Here is an 18,209-nt window from a genome sequence, read left to right on the forward strand (position 1 = left end):
AATTTTAGCTTAGTTCTGTTACAGAAAAAGTGGTAGGTGATTCTTATAGCTTTTTTGACGTAGAATATGCGAATCCGATTTCCAAAATGGCCCATCACGTCAGGATTTCTTGTAATATTGACTTAAATTGCCAAACAATGGCTATTTTGGCCACTTTTCGGAATTTTTTTTGGATAACCAAAATTTTTTTTTCAATTTGCGAAATTGCATCGTATAGTAATATATCTAAGCTTTAAAACCCATTTTTTAAAATTGCTTTACGTTTTTTTTTTAAAAAAGTTATGTAGATTTGAAATTAAATGCCATTTTGAACTTTTCTATACCTACATTTGTATAAATAAAAAGATTTCAAATCTACATAACTTTTTTTAAAAAAATCGTAAAGCAATTTTGAAAAATGGGTTTTATGAGGAAGCAATAAAAACAATAGAACATATATTTTTTTGCACTTTTTATCTTTTTGAATTTTTAAATTAAAAAAAAAGAAATAAAAACAATAGAAAATATATTTTTTTGTTTGGACTTTTTGTCTTTTTGGATTTTTAATTTTTTGGATCTTTTGGATTGGACCTTTTGTACCAGAACGGAAAAATGGGGTTTAAAGCTTAGACATAGTACTATACGATGCAATTTCGCAAATTGAAAAAAAATTTTTGTTTAACAAAAAAAAAATTCCGAAAAATGGCCAAAATAACCATTTTTTGGCTACTTAAGGCAATATTACAAGAAATCCTGACGTGATGGGCCATTTTGGAAATTGGATTCGTATTCTACGTCAAAAAAGCTATAAGAATCACCTACCACTTTTTCTGTAACAGAAGTAAGCCAAAATTTGCAGGCCTATGTTATTAATGAGGAATGCCTGAACTGCCCCAAAAATAAGAAAAAGTTCTTGGATTTCCTTTATACCTTGGAAATATGTTACCCTAGTAGGTACTAGATAATACTCAAATTTACAGGTCCAACCCCTCACCCCTGTCAAGAAGGTGGGGGTTGAAATTTCAGCTTAAACTCGAACATGCTTTTTTTAAACATTTGTAGTTTCTACTTAAATTATTCGATTAAAAAAAGTAAATAGTGGTTTCGAAAAGTTTTTTTGTGTACCTTTAAAATATTTTATTGATTTAATAAAAAAAAAATGTATGCAAAAATTTTTAAAAATAAATAGTTTTTTGCAATTTTTTGCAAGTTTGACAGTTTTTTTTCTTTTTAATAATCTCAAATAAAATCTTGGAATTTCCCCTAAAAGAAGATATAAGTCTGAAAATGAGCCGAAAAAATTTACAAAAGATATAGTTTAATAAGTAAAATTTGTCCATTCGCTCGCGCATTCCAGCGCGATGCACAGTGGGATTCGTTTACAATTATTACTATTGAAAATTGTCTAGAACCTAAAACTTTTATCGGATGTTAATGTTGTTGGTATAAAATCACAAAGAGATTTATCAAGTTGATTTTTGAACTTTTAATTGTTTATTTTTTTCCTGTTACACAAAAAGTTATCAAATTACAATATTTTTAGAAAAAATCATGTTTAGTATTTTATTTTTCCATTGCACATGATCAAAATCAATTTAAATTAGTCTAGTATGACCACCAGACAAATGGTTTACTTCATTAAATATATAAATATTTGTTAACTTATAATGTTTATTAAAATTATATGAATTATTTAATGTATTCCCATTTCATTAAGGAGTTCTTTTTTGTGATAGTAAATATAAAAAAAGAAAAAAATTTTATTTGAAGTAAGCCATTTATTTGTTTAAAAAGTAAATAATTTGTTTATAACAAATGTAACTGTGTATGATAATAAATTTGTTAAGTTTTCGAAAGAATGTACATATGATATAAATATTTAAAGTTTAAAAAATGCCGAAAATGTTTAGAAATACAAAAGGAACTTGATTATTGTCTATATAATTGTTAATAACAATGATAATTTTTAACTTTAAAATAATTTTTACTAAAACAGACATAAATTGAAACCTGTCTGCAAAAAAAACAATTTTTTTATGAAGAAGGTCTAAATTAATTTATTTGTTAATCAACATTGTTTACAACAATTTAAATAAATTTCATTATGCATTATTATTTGTCCGGTGGTCATACTAGACTAATTTAAATTGATTTTGATCATGTGCAATGGAAAAATAAAAAACTAAACATGATTTTTTCTAAAAATATTGTATTTGTTAACTTCTTGAGTAACAGGAAAAAAACAATTCAAAATTCAAAAATCGACTTGATGGATCTCTTTGTAATATTAGACCAAGAACATTAACATCCGATAAAATTTGTAGGTTCTAGACAATTTTGAATTGGAAATTGTAAAAAAAAACCCAATGTGCATCGCGCTGGAATGCGCGAGCGAACGGACCAATTTCACTTATTACACTATATCTTTGGCAAATTTTTTCGGATTGGAACCTATAAATTTGTGTATTAACTAGTACCAACTAGGGTAACATATTTCCAAAGTATAAAGGAAATGGGAGCGTTCACAAATGATGTCACGCTTTTAGCGTTAGGAGGGGGGTCTCTACTAATAGTGACACAATGTATTTTTCTCATGTGAAATTGCAAAAATTGCGTGACAGGGGGAGGCGGGGGGATCGAAAATCTCCAAAAATTGCGTGACATCGTTTGTGAACGCTCCCAATTCAAGAACTTTTTTTTATTTTTGGGCAGTTCAGGAATAATGCCTCTAATAAGAAATTTTTGGAAAGAAATTCGAAGGGACTGGGAATTAAACCCGGGTTGGACGGATGCCAACCAAACACTGTAACCAACAAGCGAAACAACTAAATATCAGAGAAAAAAGTTCTTGCTCTTAACCTAACCAAATTTGCTGTGAGATTGTTGCAAGTTTGAAGCAAGCTTGTTCTTTGGAGTGAAAGTGAAAATGTTTTGAGTGAAAGTGGAAATTTTTTTGGTTAAATTTAGAGTAAAAATTTTTTTGGCGGAAAGTGAAAGTGAAAAGTTTTTGAGTGAAAGTGAAATATTTCTTGGTGAAAGTAAGAGTGAAAATTTGTTGGTTCAAGATAAAACGGATTTTTCTTAGTTAAGGGGGAGTGACACCTTTGAGGCCTCTTTTGAACCTGTTTTTCATGAATTTTTTTAAGACACGGGAATAAATTAAACAAAATTCGGTTTTGAGGGATTTATTTGTTAACTTTTTAAGTTTACAAAAATATATTTATACGTAAAAAAAGTTTAAATTTGTTGCCTATAGAGGGCGCCGAAGTTGGCCTACTTTCTCTGTAGAGCAAATCGGTGGGCAAGATTCCGGTTAGACCGTTTAATCTAAATCAAAAATTCAAAGTTTTTCTGAATCTGAGATAGATTTAGCTTTCGAGTACGTACGATATTTTAAAAATATTAATTTTTGTGTATTTGGCAGTTGTTTGAAGTAAAAAGTCAATTTTTCGGGCGAAAATTTGTCAAAAAATCTGTTGCCAAAAAGAAACAAATAAACCAAAAAAAATCCGCTACGTACTTGAAAGCATTAGTAAATGACGATCAAAAAAAACTTTGTCCGAAGTCAATCCGATCAAAACTGTTCTAGCTAGACTGCCCACTATTTTGAAAAACGTTATTTCGAGAAAGACGCGTTTAAAGTTTTGAAAGCACTTGAAGCGCTCTTGGACACCTTTTGCAGATTTTTATTTTTCTCACATAAAATAACTTCGAAATCATCTATAATGATATAATTTCTATTCTACACATTATAAAGTATCGTTTAAGCAAAAAAAAAAAAAAAAAAAATTCGATTTTTTTTCGGGTCAAAGGTGTCACTCCCCCTTAAAGTGAAAGTTACATGTTCGCAATCCCTGTATACTGTTAAGCTTTGATAATAGTAGAATAGTAGTCCTCTTTACTTTGTTTGCATATTTTATTTGCTAGCAACATAGAAAGCTTTCGGTATTAACCCTAGAAGGAGTATGTTAGTTTACTCACCCTTTAAGGAGTAACTGGGGTGTCCCGACACCCCACGCTTTAAACTTGTTTTATAAGGTTTATATTTGACGTAAAAAAAATTTGTTGTAATCAATTGATTGGTTTTTTAGTAAGGAATACAATAATATTATTCATATTTTGATAAATTAAAAAAATTTTGAAAAAAACCCAAAAAACACCAAAAATTGCAAAATTGACTTTTTTCACAAAAAACGTTGTAGTTTCTTAAAAATTTGACTAATTTTAAAACTATTTTTAGGTTTTTAAAGTTAAATAGATACGCTTTTAGGAGAAAAAATTAGTTTTTGTATTACTTCCAAATAACATAATTATTTGAACATCTGAAGTGAAAGAAATTAAAGACAATTGACGAATAGTGAAAATCATAAAAATGAACTATAAAATGGACTGAAACAATTAATATTTACTAAAAATGGTATTATAAATTTAAAATTTTACAAACTTAATATATCTGAATATATTAACATTAAAATTAATAACTTATGAAATGATTTTGTAAATTAATATTTAATCAAAGTTTTAATTAACAATTCTTAATACCTCTAATATATGTTAAAATATTATTAACAATATATATACAACTTTTTCATATATAACCTATCAATTTATATTTTCCCAGATGATTTTAACTGATTAAAAACGATTTTTTAAAAAAATTTAAATTTACTTATCTTGACAATTTTTCTAACGTTAGGGAGTAACTGGGGTGTCCAGACCCCCCAGACATATTTTAACAGGAGATAGAGCTCTTCCTAGAGCAAAACTTTTAGCGGCACATACAGGTGTCAAAAGATAGGTTCGAACTAAATTATCAACGGGTTTTGAGCGTAAAAAAATTATTGGTTAAGCCATGGGAATACTTTGAATTTTGCTTGGGGTGTCCAGACACCCCAGTTACTCCTTCTAGGGTTAATTAAAAATTCTTATAAAACAAATTAAATGACTTTCTTGACAGAATTAACATTTATTATAAGAGTTGAAGCATTTTAGAACCTTTGGGATTATTTTACAAAAAAATTAAACCGCTCTATAAAATGCTCTAAAAACGTCAGAAACATTAAAACCATTTTAGTCAGACTTAGCTATAAGTTTCAAAAAACGTCACAGTTTCTGATGTTTTATCATTATTTGTAACTTTTTTTTAGTATGGAATTTTTTTATTTCATTTTTATTTGTGATCTAACATTTAAACTAACTCTACCCAATGGGAAATGCCAGTGTAGCGCCGATGTTCACCACTGGCTTAGTACTCAGACGATTGTTCGGCGTAGTCTAGCCGAGCCTCGACAATTAGTGCTGGCGCAGTACAGAATTTTTGTTTCGCCAAAGCTTGGACAAGCCACGGCGGCAAGTGCTGGCTGAGTATAGAAAAATTGTTCACAACGCTCTTTGCCAACATTGCTTTTTTGACATAAACTTGAAAAAAATTATAAAAACAGTTTATGAATGTTTATAAATATAAATTTATTGAAAAAAATTAATATTTTACTTTTCAGTTGTTCATTTTTTATTCTTATTAAACTTAATAATAAAAATTTAACACAATTGTCTAATTTTGTAAATAATAAATTATTTAAACAAATTAAAATTATAAACAAAATTTAAACTTTAATCTCAATAATAATTTGGTTCCTATTAAAATACTATTATACTTCTTAGTATGAATAAAAAATTATTAAAAAATTACCACGTAATTTGAGAATTACGTCAAATGTTAAATGCAATAAGTAAAGTAATTTAATTATTAAAAATTTAGTTTAACTTATTTTACTTCAATTTATTCTTTCTAACGTATCCCTATTTTTTCTCATCTTTGACTCAATAATTGTATGTCTGAATGATACTGAGATATCAATACTTTACTGTACACATGTGTCGTTAGCATAGTGGTTTAGTCTGTTAGTCCGTAGGTCGTAGGTTCGATTCCCCTCGTCAGCAATTTTGTTTATTTTCATAGGTTTGCGATATTTCTAGATTCCAATCGTTAGGTACTAAAATATGAAAATCTAATGCACACTTACTGTAATTGTTTATTATTTAATTTTTAAATGTTATAAACAATTTTTGTCCACTTAATTTACTATATCCATTGTTAGTCTCCATCTTTAATACAATTTCTTTAAGAAGAGAAATATTTTATGAATAATAACTATTTATTAATATTATTTACCATTTTGTTGTTAAATTATTTATACCCAGGCGGAAAAGTCGGACGAACGTCGGAGTTTACAACCGGCTGGGATCCGCGCCCGTAGAGACCGCAAGTACCGACGGTCTGTACCGATTCGGATCTGAAAAAGCAACCGGCGCGGTACAGATTATGCTCCGACTGTCAGAACCGTCTTCCCACTATTGTCAGTACTGGCTTGGTACTGGATTTCTTCCGCCGGCGGATCTTATTCTTCTGCGGCGTCGGAAGAATGACGGATATGTTGAGTCTGTACTGGCTCGGTACTGAGGAGGATCCGACTGCGGATCTCGTCATTTATTGTCACATTATAAATTAAATAATTATTACAAGTAATTGCATTATTTTAGAAAATAATTATTAATAAATGAATCTAATCAATATATTAAGTAATTATTTATTGAGACTTTTTTAAAAATTAAATAATTAGAAAAATTCGTTATTAATTAATATTATATATTATTAATTAATATTAATATTGATAATTTATTATTAATTCTCAATAATATTAATGTTAATTAATAATATATAAAATTAATTAATAATATCTTAATAATAATAAATTTATTATTATTGAGATATTAATTAAAATTATTAATATTATTACGTTCAATATTATTATATTGAAAAACAATTATTCAATATATGTATTATATAATAATAAAAATATAACAAGTTTCTTTTTTAACGAAATATTGAAATAGTCCTAAATATACATTCAATAAAGTATTGAAAATATAGCGGTATCATTGACGCGTAGTAATTCTACAAGTTTTATTTCAGCTTGTGACACTTGAGAGTATTTAAGATTTGAGAGTCCCATGCGAGCGTAGCATAGTGGTTAGCGTGCGAGATTTCGGTGCGTAAATATTCGGTTAGGCGTAGGTTCGTACCCCCAAGCGTTAGGATTTTTCAAATGTCTATGTAATAAAAAATTGCGTTTAAGTGTATAAAAAAATGTGTAAAGTGAACTGTCAATGAATTGTCATTAGTATTTATCTTTTGCAATTAATTATTATTTTTTTTATTGATATTTGTTGAAATTATCATTTGGATCCGACCCGGTTGTCAGTCGGTAGAATGCCAGCGCTCAGCTGGCTATTAAATGAAAAATCCGCGGTCGGTAGAGTGCCAGATCCCAGCCGGTTGAATTATACACGGAACGGCTTCTCCCGGCCGGTCAGCGGGCGGTAGAATGCCAGTTCCGAGCCGGTTGCCAGCGCGCTCCTGGCCTAGTCACTATTCGGTAGAATGCCCGTTCACATTCGGTTGGCAGGCGGTTCCGAGCCAGTACAGTTACACCGGCGTCAGTACGGGCTAGGATCCGCGCCGGTTGGAAATTTCCGCCTGGGTAATTATGAATTTACGACTAATTAATAACAATACGGCATTTATTGCGGCAATATTCTCAGCCAGCACTGGTCCAGTGCTGTCTGGCAGCAATGGCAGGCAGTACTTCGCCAGCGTTAGACAGCGTTATCATCCTAAAGTTATGCCAGTGCTATCTGTCAGCGTAGCTGCCAGTACTGCCAGTGCTGGCGCAGTACTCCGCCAGTTGTAAATTTCCCATTGGGTAAATACTTACTTTCTAAGAAAAACTTATCTTCTAATAAAAAATTATTTTAAAAATAACTTAAAAGAAAAAACGTATATTAAATGTCAAATGAGAATTAAAAATAGAAATGAAAAAAATAAATTCGTAGGCGACCATGAAACTCAACAAAAAAATAAACTTACAATCTAAGAATCACTTACTGTCTAAGAGGAAACTTAGATATATGTTCTGAAAATAATAATTCAAAGAAGTACTTAAGAAGAAAAAATACATATAAAAAAAATAAACAAAAAATTGTAAATTTTAAAGAAAGATCTGAAAAAAATCGTAAGTAACGCTGTGCCTTGATAACATAACGCTTTTCTTTGATTGCTCGAAAAGTTTTCGCGATCCTACTATGAAACTTGTACGAAAAAATTCTTAATACTTTTGGCTATCACTAGAAAACAAATAATAAATCGGAGGGTGTGTTTTAAAAAACTAAAAAAAAAATTTTTGAAAAATTTTTAATAATTGATAATTTAAAAAAAAATTAGTTAAAATAGTACTGAGTATACTAAGAAATTTAAAAAAAATATTTAAAACAACTTCTGTTATCTCAATTTAAAAAAAATTAGTACATAAACTTTTAAATTTGAATATTTTCAAGAATGCATTTTAAAATTTTCAAAATCTTCTTCACTTTTTTATTTTTTACCCTTATAGCTATGTACAAGGAAAGAAAGTTTCAAGGAAATTGCGAAAAACATAAAAAAATCATGGATCAGGGGTCGATTATATAAATTGATTTGACTTTCACCATATTTCAATTTTTTCACTACACGGAAAGAAAAAGTCCGTTAACCATTAATGGATTAGTATATGGGCAGTTCCATACGAAAAGCAAATGGTGGATCACCGATTTTTCTTAAAGTTTGTAACTTTTTAGTACTTGGGGTACTAAATAACTGTGCCAAACAGTTTTGAAAAAAAAATTTTTTTTGCAAGATATTTAGATTTGAAAAATCGGAAACTGAAAAAAATGACTTTTTTGAGAATTTTTATTTCGAAAACTATTGATTCTACAAGAAAAGTCATTTATTCAAAATTGTAGAGAAAATGTCAATTTTTTATATAATATTAAAAAAAAGTTAAGAAAAATTAATTTTTTAATAATTTGTTTAAACAATAATTTTTCATTGTTAAAAAAAGAGCAAAGGACATCATGGAATTTTCTAGAAAAATTATTTTTTCAAAATTTGAACCTTCCTTAATAAGTGGTTAAATTTTTAAAGAAGTGATTTTTGATATTTTTGAGAAAAAAATTTTTGAAGTTTGCGCTACGAGTTTTTGTGCGTTGCGCTAACTAAGCAGCCCCTATGTCAGTGTATTTTTAAAGATGATTTGACCTTTACTGCTCGCCCCTAATACATTTATTAATTATATACGTATATATTATTATTATAAACAGTTTAACAATATATTTTTAACTTTTTTATAAACATTATTTTCCTTTTTTAACCCATTAATGGTCATAGGCACAGGAACGCATAATATAAAAAGTAACTATTGGGATCCTGGCATAGGATCATAATAATAATTTTTGACGTTAAAAATTAAAAAAAAAATTTTAAACAATTTGTTATAAACAAATGAAGAAAAATTGATTTTCATAAAAAAACTGATAGCGCCATTCAATTCGACGCAAAAAACTACTACGAGATCGTATATTACATAATTTAAAAAAAAGACATACTGTTGTAAAAATGTTATAAACAATTAGCCTGCATTTATACTGTATGAGGTAGAAGGATCGTTTTTGAAGTTAAAAATTTTTTTAAACAAAACTAGTTTAATTAGGAGAGTTTTTGACGTTAAAAATTTTTTAAACAAAATTTTTACCTATAAAACGATTCTTCTACCTCATACAGTATAAATGCAGGCTAATTGTTTATAACATTTTTACAATAATATGTCTTTTTTAAAAATTACCTATGTAATATACGTTCTCGTAGTAGTTTTTGCGTCGAATCGAATGGCGCTATCAGTTTTTTATGAAAATCAATTTTTCTTCGTTTGTTTAGGGTAACGGGTACAGTGACCGACACACCCATTCTGTGAACGACACCCCCAATTAGAAATCGCAATAAATATAAAACAAAACATTGTTAATGAATATTTTAAAATATTAATATTATAAAATACAATAAATGGAAGCTATTAAAGTAGTAGCAATATTTAATTTATTTTTATTTTTAACAGCATTTTACTTTCTGTGAAGATAACCTTAAAAAGTGAATTTTGAGGTTATCTCCATAGAACTTGAAATTTTATCCAAAATATAAACGAAATGAATATTGCTGATATTTTAATAGCTTCCAAAAATTGCATTTTATAATATTAACATTTTTCAAATATACATTAATAATGTTTTGTTTTATATTTATTGCAATTTGTACATGATTTTTAATTGGGGGTGTCGTTCACTGAATGGGTGTCGGTCACTGTACCCGTTACCCTATAACAAATTGTTCAAAAAGATTTTTTTTTAATTTTTAACGTTAAAAATTATTATTAGACCATATGCCAGGATCCCAATAGTTACTTTTTAAACCTGCGTTACTGTGCCCATGACCATTAATGGGTTAGAAAAGGAAAATAATGTTTTAAAAAAAGTTAAAAATATATTGTTAAACTGTTTATAATAATAATATATACGTGTATAATTAATAAATGTATTAGGGGCGAGCAGTAAAGGTCAAATCATCTTTAAAAATACACTGACATAGGCGCTGCTTAGTTAGCGCAACGCACAAAAACTCGTAGCGCAAACTTCAAAAATTTTTTTCTCAAAAATTTCAAAAATCACTTCTTTAAAAATTTAACCACTTATTAAGGAAGGTTCAAATTTTGAGAAAATAATTTTTCTAGAAAATTCCATGATGTCCTTTGCTCTTTTTTTAACAATAAAAAATTATTGTTTAAACAAATTATTGAAAAATTAATTTTTCTTAACTTTTTTTTAATATTATAAAAAATTGACATTTTCTCTACAATTTTGAATAAATGACTTTTTCTTGTAGAATCAATAGTTTTCGAAATAAAAATTCTCAAAAAAAGTCATTTTTTTCAGTTTCCGATTTTTCAAATCTAAATATCTTGCAAAAAAAATTTTTTTTTGCAAAACTGTTTGGCACAGTTATTTAGTACCCCAAGTACTACAAAGTTACAAACTTTAAGAAAAATCGGTGATCCACCATTTGCTTTTCGTATGGAACTGCCCATATTACTTTGAGACGGGACTCTTTTTCCGTTGATGGTTACTTAACTTTACTTTACGATTGAAAACGAGTCATGGATTGATTAGAATGCCAGTATGTGACCAATTGTTTTAGATTTAATGCTGAATTGTTATCAATGGCTGTTTGAATGTTTACGAATCATTAGTGAAATTTTGTGAAACGTTAGTTGACTCGTATTCTAAATCGGCGCTCTTCACTAGCGCATTGTTGCGCAGTGCACCGATGCGCATTTCTTCCGGTTTCTCTATAGTCCATGTGTTTTTGCTGTCTGCTATACATATCCCTCTATACTATTATGTGTAATGTGAATATTTAACTTAACTAATAATTTGCAGTTGAATTGCGTCTAGAAATTGACCTCGATAAAAATATATTTTCTTTTATATTTCTCGCTAATTAAAAAGTAGTTATTAGTGCAAAATCATTTCTCACAAGTTGTGAAAAATTTTGTTATTTGGTATATAAGAACAGTTCACTTCTAAACTTAAAATGTTATAAGTGTGCGTTTCTACGTGTAGTTATTATAAGTGCGAAAATGTGTTGGTCTAAAGCGTCTAAGAGTGTAAATAAAATATCGGAACTGTGCAACGAAAAAAATGTGTTCATTCTGTACCAAATAGTGTCTAAAATTAGGGATAATTCTGTAAGAAGTTGAATTTTTTGAATGCTTTTGATAGTCATAGAAAATTTAATAGACAGTTTTCTAAATTTTAGCAAGCAACTCGTCACTGATTGTGACTCAAAGTATGTTATGCATTCAATGATTTTGTGTCCCGTCTCAAAGTAATATACTAGTCTATTAATGATTGACGGACTTTTTCTTTCCGTGTAGACACTTGTTTTTCACTGACAGTTCGTACTGTAGATAATAAATAAAATAAAACTACTTAACACTTTTATTGGACTTTTTCACGTTATATGGCAGCCCAAGAATTTGTAAACAAAAGCTCTTTTCCGAGTTTTGACACAAACGGTCACTGAAAAACAAGTAACTAGTTAAAAAATTGAAATACTGTTAAAGTCATCTTAAAATTAAAGCAATTTATGTAATCGACCCCCAGTTCACATAGAATTGCTCAAATATTTAATATATTCTGCTAACTCTGCTCCGGCAGTTATAACACTGTCAATTAAAAATAATAGACATTTGGAATTTAATCTTCAAGTGTTTTAATTTTAAAATTTGTTCTTTACAATCGTATGCAGTCAATTGAGAAAATAGATAATTCAATTTTTGTATTCACTTCTAAAAGCTTTACGTTTTTGTTTTTCTGCCCAAAGAAGCTGATCTTGTTTAAAATAATAAGATATCTTTATTTAAAAAAATTCATCCTACTCAGTGAAAAATGCGCTTCGTCAGTAATCTACACATTCAAAAAATTGATAAGTCATTGTTTTTACAAAAAAACTTTAGAAATTCTAATCTTTCTATGTTCCTCCTTTCTTACCGGAACATAATTTATTACTTCAATCCAATAATTGATTTAATTCTTACTTCATTACTTGTTTGTACAGTATTTAATTCAGGACTTATTCTAGTACTTCATTTCATAAGCGTATAACTAGTAGTTATAATATTACATTTTATATATAAAATTTGTCCCAAAGCGAAAACTTAGAATATTAATTAAGCAAACTCCACTATTTATACTTTGTCCTTGATCGAAACATATAGAAAAAAAATTTATAGCTTATAAAAATAAATTTCTTCAAATAGCAGTTCAATTAAATTGATTATTGAATTGAATTATTGTAGTTACTCATTTGTTTATTAAATTCATTAACCTTCCAATCCTACATGTCAGACATTCTTCCTCAAACACTATAATAAACAGTCCCTTCTTTTAAAAACGATTTTTAAAGATAATTTAGAAATTTTAGAAATTATAGCAGATAATAACATTAATTTAGAACAACTTTATCAAAGGTACAAGCTAATCCAAAAACTTTAAATTTTCTATGTGGACGTTTGAGGAAAAATACCTTAACTATGTAATAAAAATGTTTTAATTATTTTTTCTTTTAAATAATGTTAATTTTAAATAGTTATAAAAGTTAACTGTATATTTTCTAATGCTTTATGCCTGAAGTTTGACAGATACTGAAAATTTAAACTCTAAGTATTTATTACTATAATCAAACATTTTTATACTGTTTATGATTGTAAATGTATTCTATGTTCTAAGATTTTTTTAAAGTTTATAAATTGTTGGTATAGCGATTATTACTTCGAATATTAACCCTTTAAATTTTTTTAACTATTTTAAGAAAATATATATAAGTATCCATTAGTTTGAAAAATATGTATTACTGATTATAATTAATTGAAACGATCAATGACAAGGTTAAATACCTACTCGGATGACAGTCAACGGCTGCGGAAAATCACTACCACCCGCCAGTCGAAAGCCCCATGGCCTGTTGTCGAACTTTGTGAACTTAATATTGGTTGCCATGTTATTCTACATCTAAAACCACACGCTGTTCTTAAGCAAAGCAATCGAATAGTTATAAAACCAGATCCCAAAATCGACCAAGTCTCCTTTTTCACAATAATCACAAAATTTTATTTCAACAGCAATATTTGAAAATTACAATTTTCTGCCCCTAAATACCATTCTATCAACTGTCATTGTAATAAGCGAAAAAGTTAAGAAATTCTTGCTAATATTTTATCAGTTATAGTCATAGAGGACGCAAATAAAATTATTTGAGTTTAATTATATTAATATTTTATAGTTTAAATATATTTATATTACATGAAAGTATTTTAAAAATCTTAAAATATTTTGTGGCAAATCTATCTTTAAATTCAAACAAATGAAAAGTTTTATTTGGTTAACAATACCATCTCAATGAAGAATCAACAGTTGCTAGCAGAAAATGAAGCAAAACGCAGCAAACAAAAGCCAACATTTGTTATTATTTAAAAAAGTTTAACTTTTTTGTTTATAATTTTCATTCAAATTTATATAATTAAGCCTGAATAAAGAATATGTTAGTATAAAGTTAATGAATTTCAACTTTAAGAAGGTGTCAGTTATTCCTACTGAAGGCGGAAAAATTTTAGTTAACTAAATAATTTTTCTAAAGCTTTAAAGTTTTAAAATGATGCAAAACATTATTTTATTACTTTTTCTTTTTCATTAGCATTCCTTTTTTATGTCAAAACACATTACCGTCCAGAAACCAAGTGAAAAAATTTCTTCATGATAATCATGAAATTATTGTCGTCCATAAATGAAGAGTTCAAAAGTTGCACTTCTCAAATGGAGAACAAAATTATTCTTTTAACAGAAATACACAGTGACTTATATAATCAAAAAAATGATTTCGCACTGATAAATAATTTCACTGAAAGAAATCTTTAATTAAATCTCTTTTACGAAAATATAAATTCCATAAACAAGGAAGAATTTTTTGCTGTGTTAGTGAATTATCTTAAACATCAATGAATAAATTATGCTATGAATGCTAAAAATTTGCCAGCACAGTAAACTCATACACAAACTGTGGAAACCTGGAGGAATATGTTTTTATGTCTAGCTACATATAAAAGTTTAAGCTTTTCTTGTTAAAAAAATTATATCTTTTTCCTCAAAAATGAAAATACATAATATTAAAAACTGAGAATTCTACATCTCCATAGTTTTGTAAAAACTTGTCACAAAGATTAACAAAATTTTGATCTAATACAAATAACAATTGGAAAAAGATAAAATTTTTCTTCCGTCACAATTTTGCTGATGAAATATTTGAGACGAATGATGCATGGGTATGATATTAACATTGCGAAGAAACCAACACGAGGGATTTTAACGAAAGTTGCTCACTGCAAATAGACGGCGACGGAACACCAAACAAGACGGATTAAAATGCACTGAAGATAGGTTTCTTGCAGGGCACACTGCAGCGCTGCACTCTGGGCTTTATGAAACGGTGTCACGATAAACTTTGCCAACAGCAATCAGTACTTTAGCTACAAATATCCACCCACCCCGCTTCGGCCGGAGAGTAGGCTCGATCTATTTACTGATCGATCTATTTAGCCTGAGCCTCGATCTCGTTATTCGTTACCAAAAGATTTACGATGGTCGTCTTAGTTTTCAACATATTTCAAGTAGATCAAGTTTTTTACTTCTAATTAGATTCAAATAGGTGCTGACTTACTCTTTGAATTGAAAGTAGACACTGCGCTCATCAATTATAATTTTAACCAATTTTGTTCATCATTGATTTTTGTATTCACAGTAATTTTTTAAAAAATATTCGTTAAATAGATAAAATATTTTGTTATTTGTACCTAATTAACTGTAACTGAAGATGATTGATTTTAAAAATATTTTTTGTTTATGAAGAAATTTGTATTGAACACAAAGTTAAAATAATCTTTTAAATATCATTCTATTTTTAGCTGGTTCATAATTACCGTAAGAAAATATTCATTAGTCGCACACAATATCCCTCACTCGCATTTGAAGGCTATAACTGCCATTTAGGTTTTCGCATTATACAGGGTAAAGCATACAGCAGAACGGCACTTAAGGATATATTCTTAATTGATAAAGCTTTAAAAGTGCAACTAAGAATTACAATTTTTTCCACTTGTGATTGTTCTATAGGGTTTATTAACCCTTAAACCGCACCCTGAGTGTGCGACACCCATATTCTAGCTTTTTACTCTAATATTTCTGTTAAATTCGTAAAAATTGAACATGTGTTGATATTGGATGGTACATTTTGTACTTAAATTTATGTTTCGTGAGTGACATTAGTCTGCCAAGTGTCTTTGTGTATTTGATAACTTTATGAAGTTGTCGGCGAAAAATTTCTGCTTGTCTGACACCCAGTTTTTGGTTTAAGGTAATTTCAGTAGTTTTAAAAAACTCTTTTTTAATTATTAAAATTAAATAAATCATTATGAAACCTATTTTCCTTCAAAATAGATGTACTGAGCTATATAAGATAATTTTTCCAAAAGATAATATCCTATTCCAGCTTAGAGAACACACTTAAAAGTCCCAGGGTGTCACACACCCAGTGTGCGGTTTAAGGATGGATTCGGCAGTGTGCGGTTTAAGGGTTAAAACTATTAAACTAATTACCAAATAGCATGAAAACTTGTAATAACAATTTCTTGTAAGCTTGATGCAATATTGTGGTAAGGTTACGCCAAGCTTGCTGAAAACAATTTTATTATATTAACCCAGATATCACGAGAGCTTTCAGCAAGCTAAGCTAAGCTTTGCACAGAGGGTCAGTTCGCATCCAAAACCGGACAAAAGTCCACTTTATGATTATAACATAGCGGTGTTTATATGTTTGTTAACCTTTATGGGACTGAGAAAAAAACATTCTATGGACGGACGAGGCACCCGGGTACCTATGTCTAATTTGTTGACGATTTCTTATTGATATTATTATTTAACTATAGGGCAGTTCCATACGAAAAGCAAATGGTGGATCACCGATTTTTCTTAAAGTTTGTAACTTTGTAGTACTTGGGGTACTAAATAACTGTGCCAAACAGTTTTGCAAAAAAAAATTTTTTTTGCAAGATATTTAGATTTGAAAAATCGGAAACTGAAAAAAATGACTTCTTTTGAGAATTTTTATTTCAAAAACTATTGATTCTACAAGAAAAAGTCATTTATTCAAAATTGTAGAGAAAATGTCAATTTTTTATAATATTAAAAAAAAGTTAAGAAAAATTAATTTTTCAATAATTTGTTTAAACAATAATTTTTTATTGTTAAAAAAAGAGCAAAGGACATCATGGAATTTTCTAGAAAAATTATTTTCTCAAAATTTGAACCTTCCTTAATAAGTGGTTAAATTTTTAAAGAAGTGATTTTTGAAATTTTTGAGAAAAAAATTTTTGAAGTTTGCGCTACGAGTTTTTGTGCGTTGCGCTAACTAAGCAGCGCCTATGTCAGTGTATTTTTAAAGATGATTTGACCTTTACTGCTCGCCCCTAATACATTTATTAATTATACACGTATATATTATTATTATAAACAGTTTAACAATATATTTTTAACTTTTTTTAAAACATTATTTTCCTTTTCTAACCCATTAATGGTCATGGGCACAGGAACGCAGGTTTAAAAAGTAACTATTGGGATCCTGGCATATGGTCTAATAATAATTTTTAACGTTAAAAATTAAAAAAAAATCTTTTTGAACAATTTGTTATAGGGTAACGGGTACAGTGACCGACACCCATTCAGTGAACGACACCCCCAATTAAAAATCATGTACAAATTGCAATAAATATAAAACAAAACATTATTAATGTATATTTGAAAAATGTTAATATTATAAAATGCAATTTTTGGAAGCTATTAAAATATCAGCAATATTAATTTCGTTTATATTTTGGATAAAATTTCAAGTTCTATGGAGATAACCTCAAAATTCACTTTTTGAGGTTATCTTCACAGAAAGTAAAATGCTGTTAAAAATAAAAATAAATTAAATATTGCTACTACTTTAATAGCTTCCATTTATTGTATTTTATAATATTAATATTTTAAAATATTCATTAACAATGTTTTGTTTTATATTTATTGCGATTTCTAATTGGGGGTGTCGTTCACTGAATGGGTGTGTCGGTCACTGTACCCGTTACCCTAAACAAACGAAGAAAAATTGATTTTCATAAAAAACTGATAGCGCCATTCGATTCGACGCAAAAACTACTACGAGAACGTATATTACATAGGTAATTTTTAAAAAAGACATATTATTGTAAAAATGTTATAAACAATTAGCCTGCATTTATACTGTATGAGGTAGAAGAATCGTTTTATAGGTAAAAATTTTGTTTAAAAAATTTTTAACGTCAAAAACTCTCCTAATTAAACTAGTTTTGTTTAAAAAAATTTTTAACTTCAAAAACGATCCTTCTACCTCATACAGTATAAATGCAGGCTAATTGTTTATAACATTTTTACAACAGTATGTCTTTTTTTTAAATTATGTAATATACGATCTCGTAGTAGTTTTTTGCGTCGAATCGAATGGCGCTATCAGTTTTTTTTATGAAAATCAATTTTTTTTTAATTGTTTATAACAAATTGTTTAAAATTTTTCTTTTAATTTTTAACGTCAAAAATTATTATTATGATCCTATGCCAGGATCCCAATAGTTACTTTTTATATTATGCGTTCCTGTGCCTATGACCATTAATGGGTTAAAAAA

The 18,209-nt window shown here is 28.3% G+C and overlaps 1 protein-coding gene across 6 annotated transcripts in view; it reads right to left on the minus strand.

Annotated features, from left to right (window-relative positions):
• The window catches only part of LOC122502218 (titin-like), a 128,887-nt gene extending 113,948 nt beyond the window's left edge, over positions 1-14,939 (minus strand). The window contains exons 1-2 of one of the 6 annotated variants that reach the window (XM_043612155.1): positions 14,839-14,877; positions 13,363-13,473 (exon numbers count right to left, since the gene is read on the minus strand). In XM_043612155.1, coding sequence (XP_043468090.1) covers positions 13,363-13,461 — 99 coding nt within the window. In that variant the 5' untranslated portion in view covers positions 13,462-13,473; positions 14,839-14,877. Of the gene's footprint in view, positions 1-13,358; positions 13,679-14,510; positions 14,522-14,741; positions 14,759-14,838 lie in introns of those variants that run through there. The other 5 variants (XM_043612156.1, XM_043612157.1, XR_006301621.1 and 2 more) reach the window with 5 other exon arrangements.
• Positions 14,940-18,209: the final 3,270 nt, after the last annotated feature.

Source organism: Leptopilina heterotoma, unplaced genomic scaffold (genome assembly GCF_015476425.1).
Source record: "Leptopilina heterotoma isolate Lh14 unplaced genomic scaffold, ASM1547642v1 Lhet_223, whole genome shotgun sequence".
Classification (NCBI taxonomy): domain Eukaryota; kingdom Metazoa; phylum Arthropoda; class Insecta; order Hymenoptera; family Figitidae; genus Leptopilina; species Leptopilina heterotoma.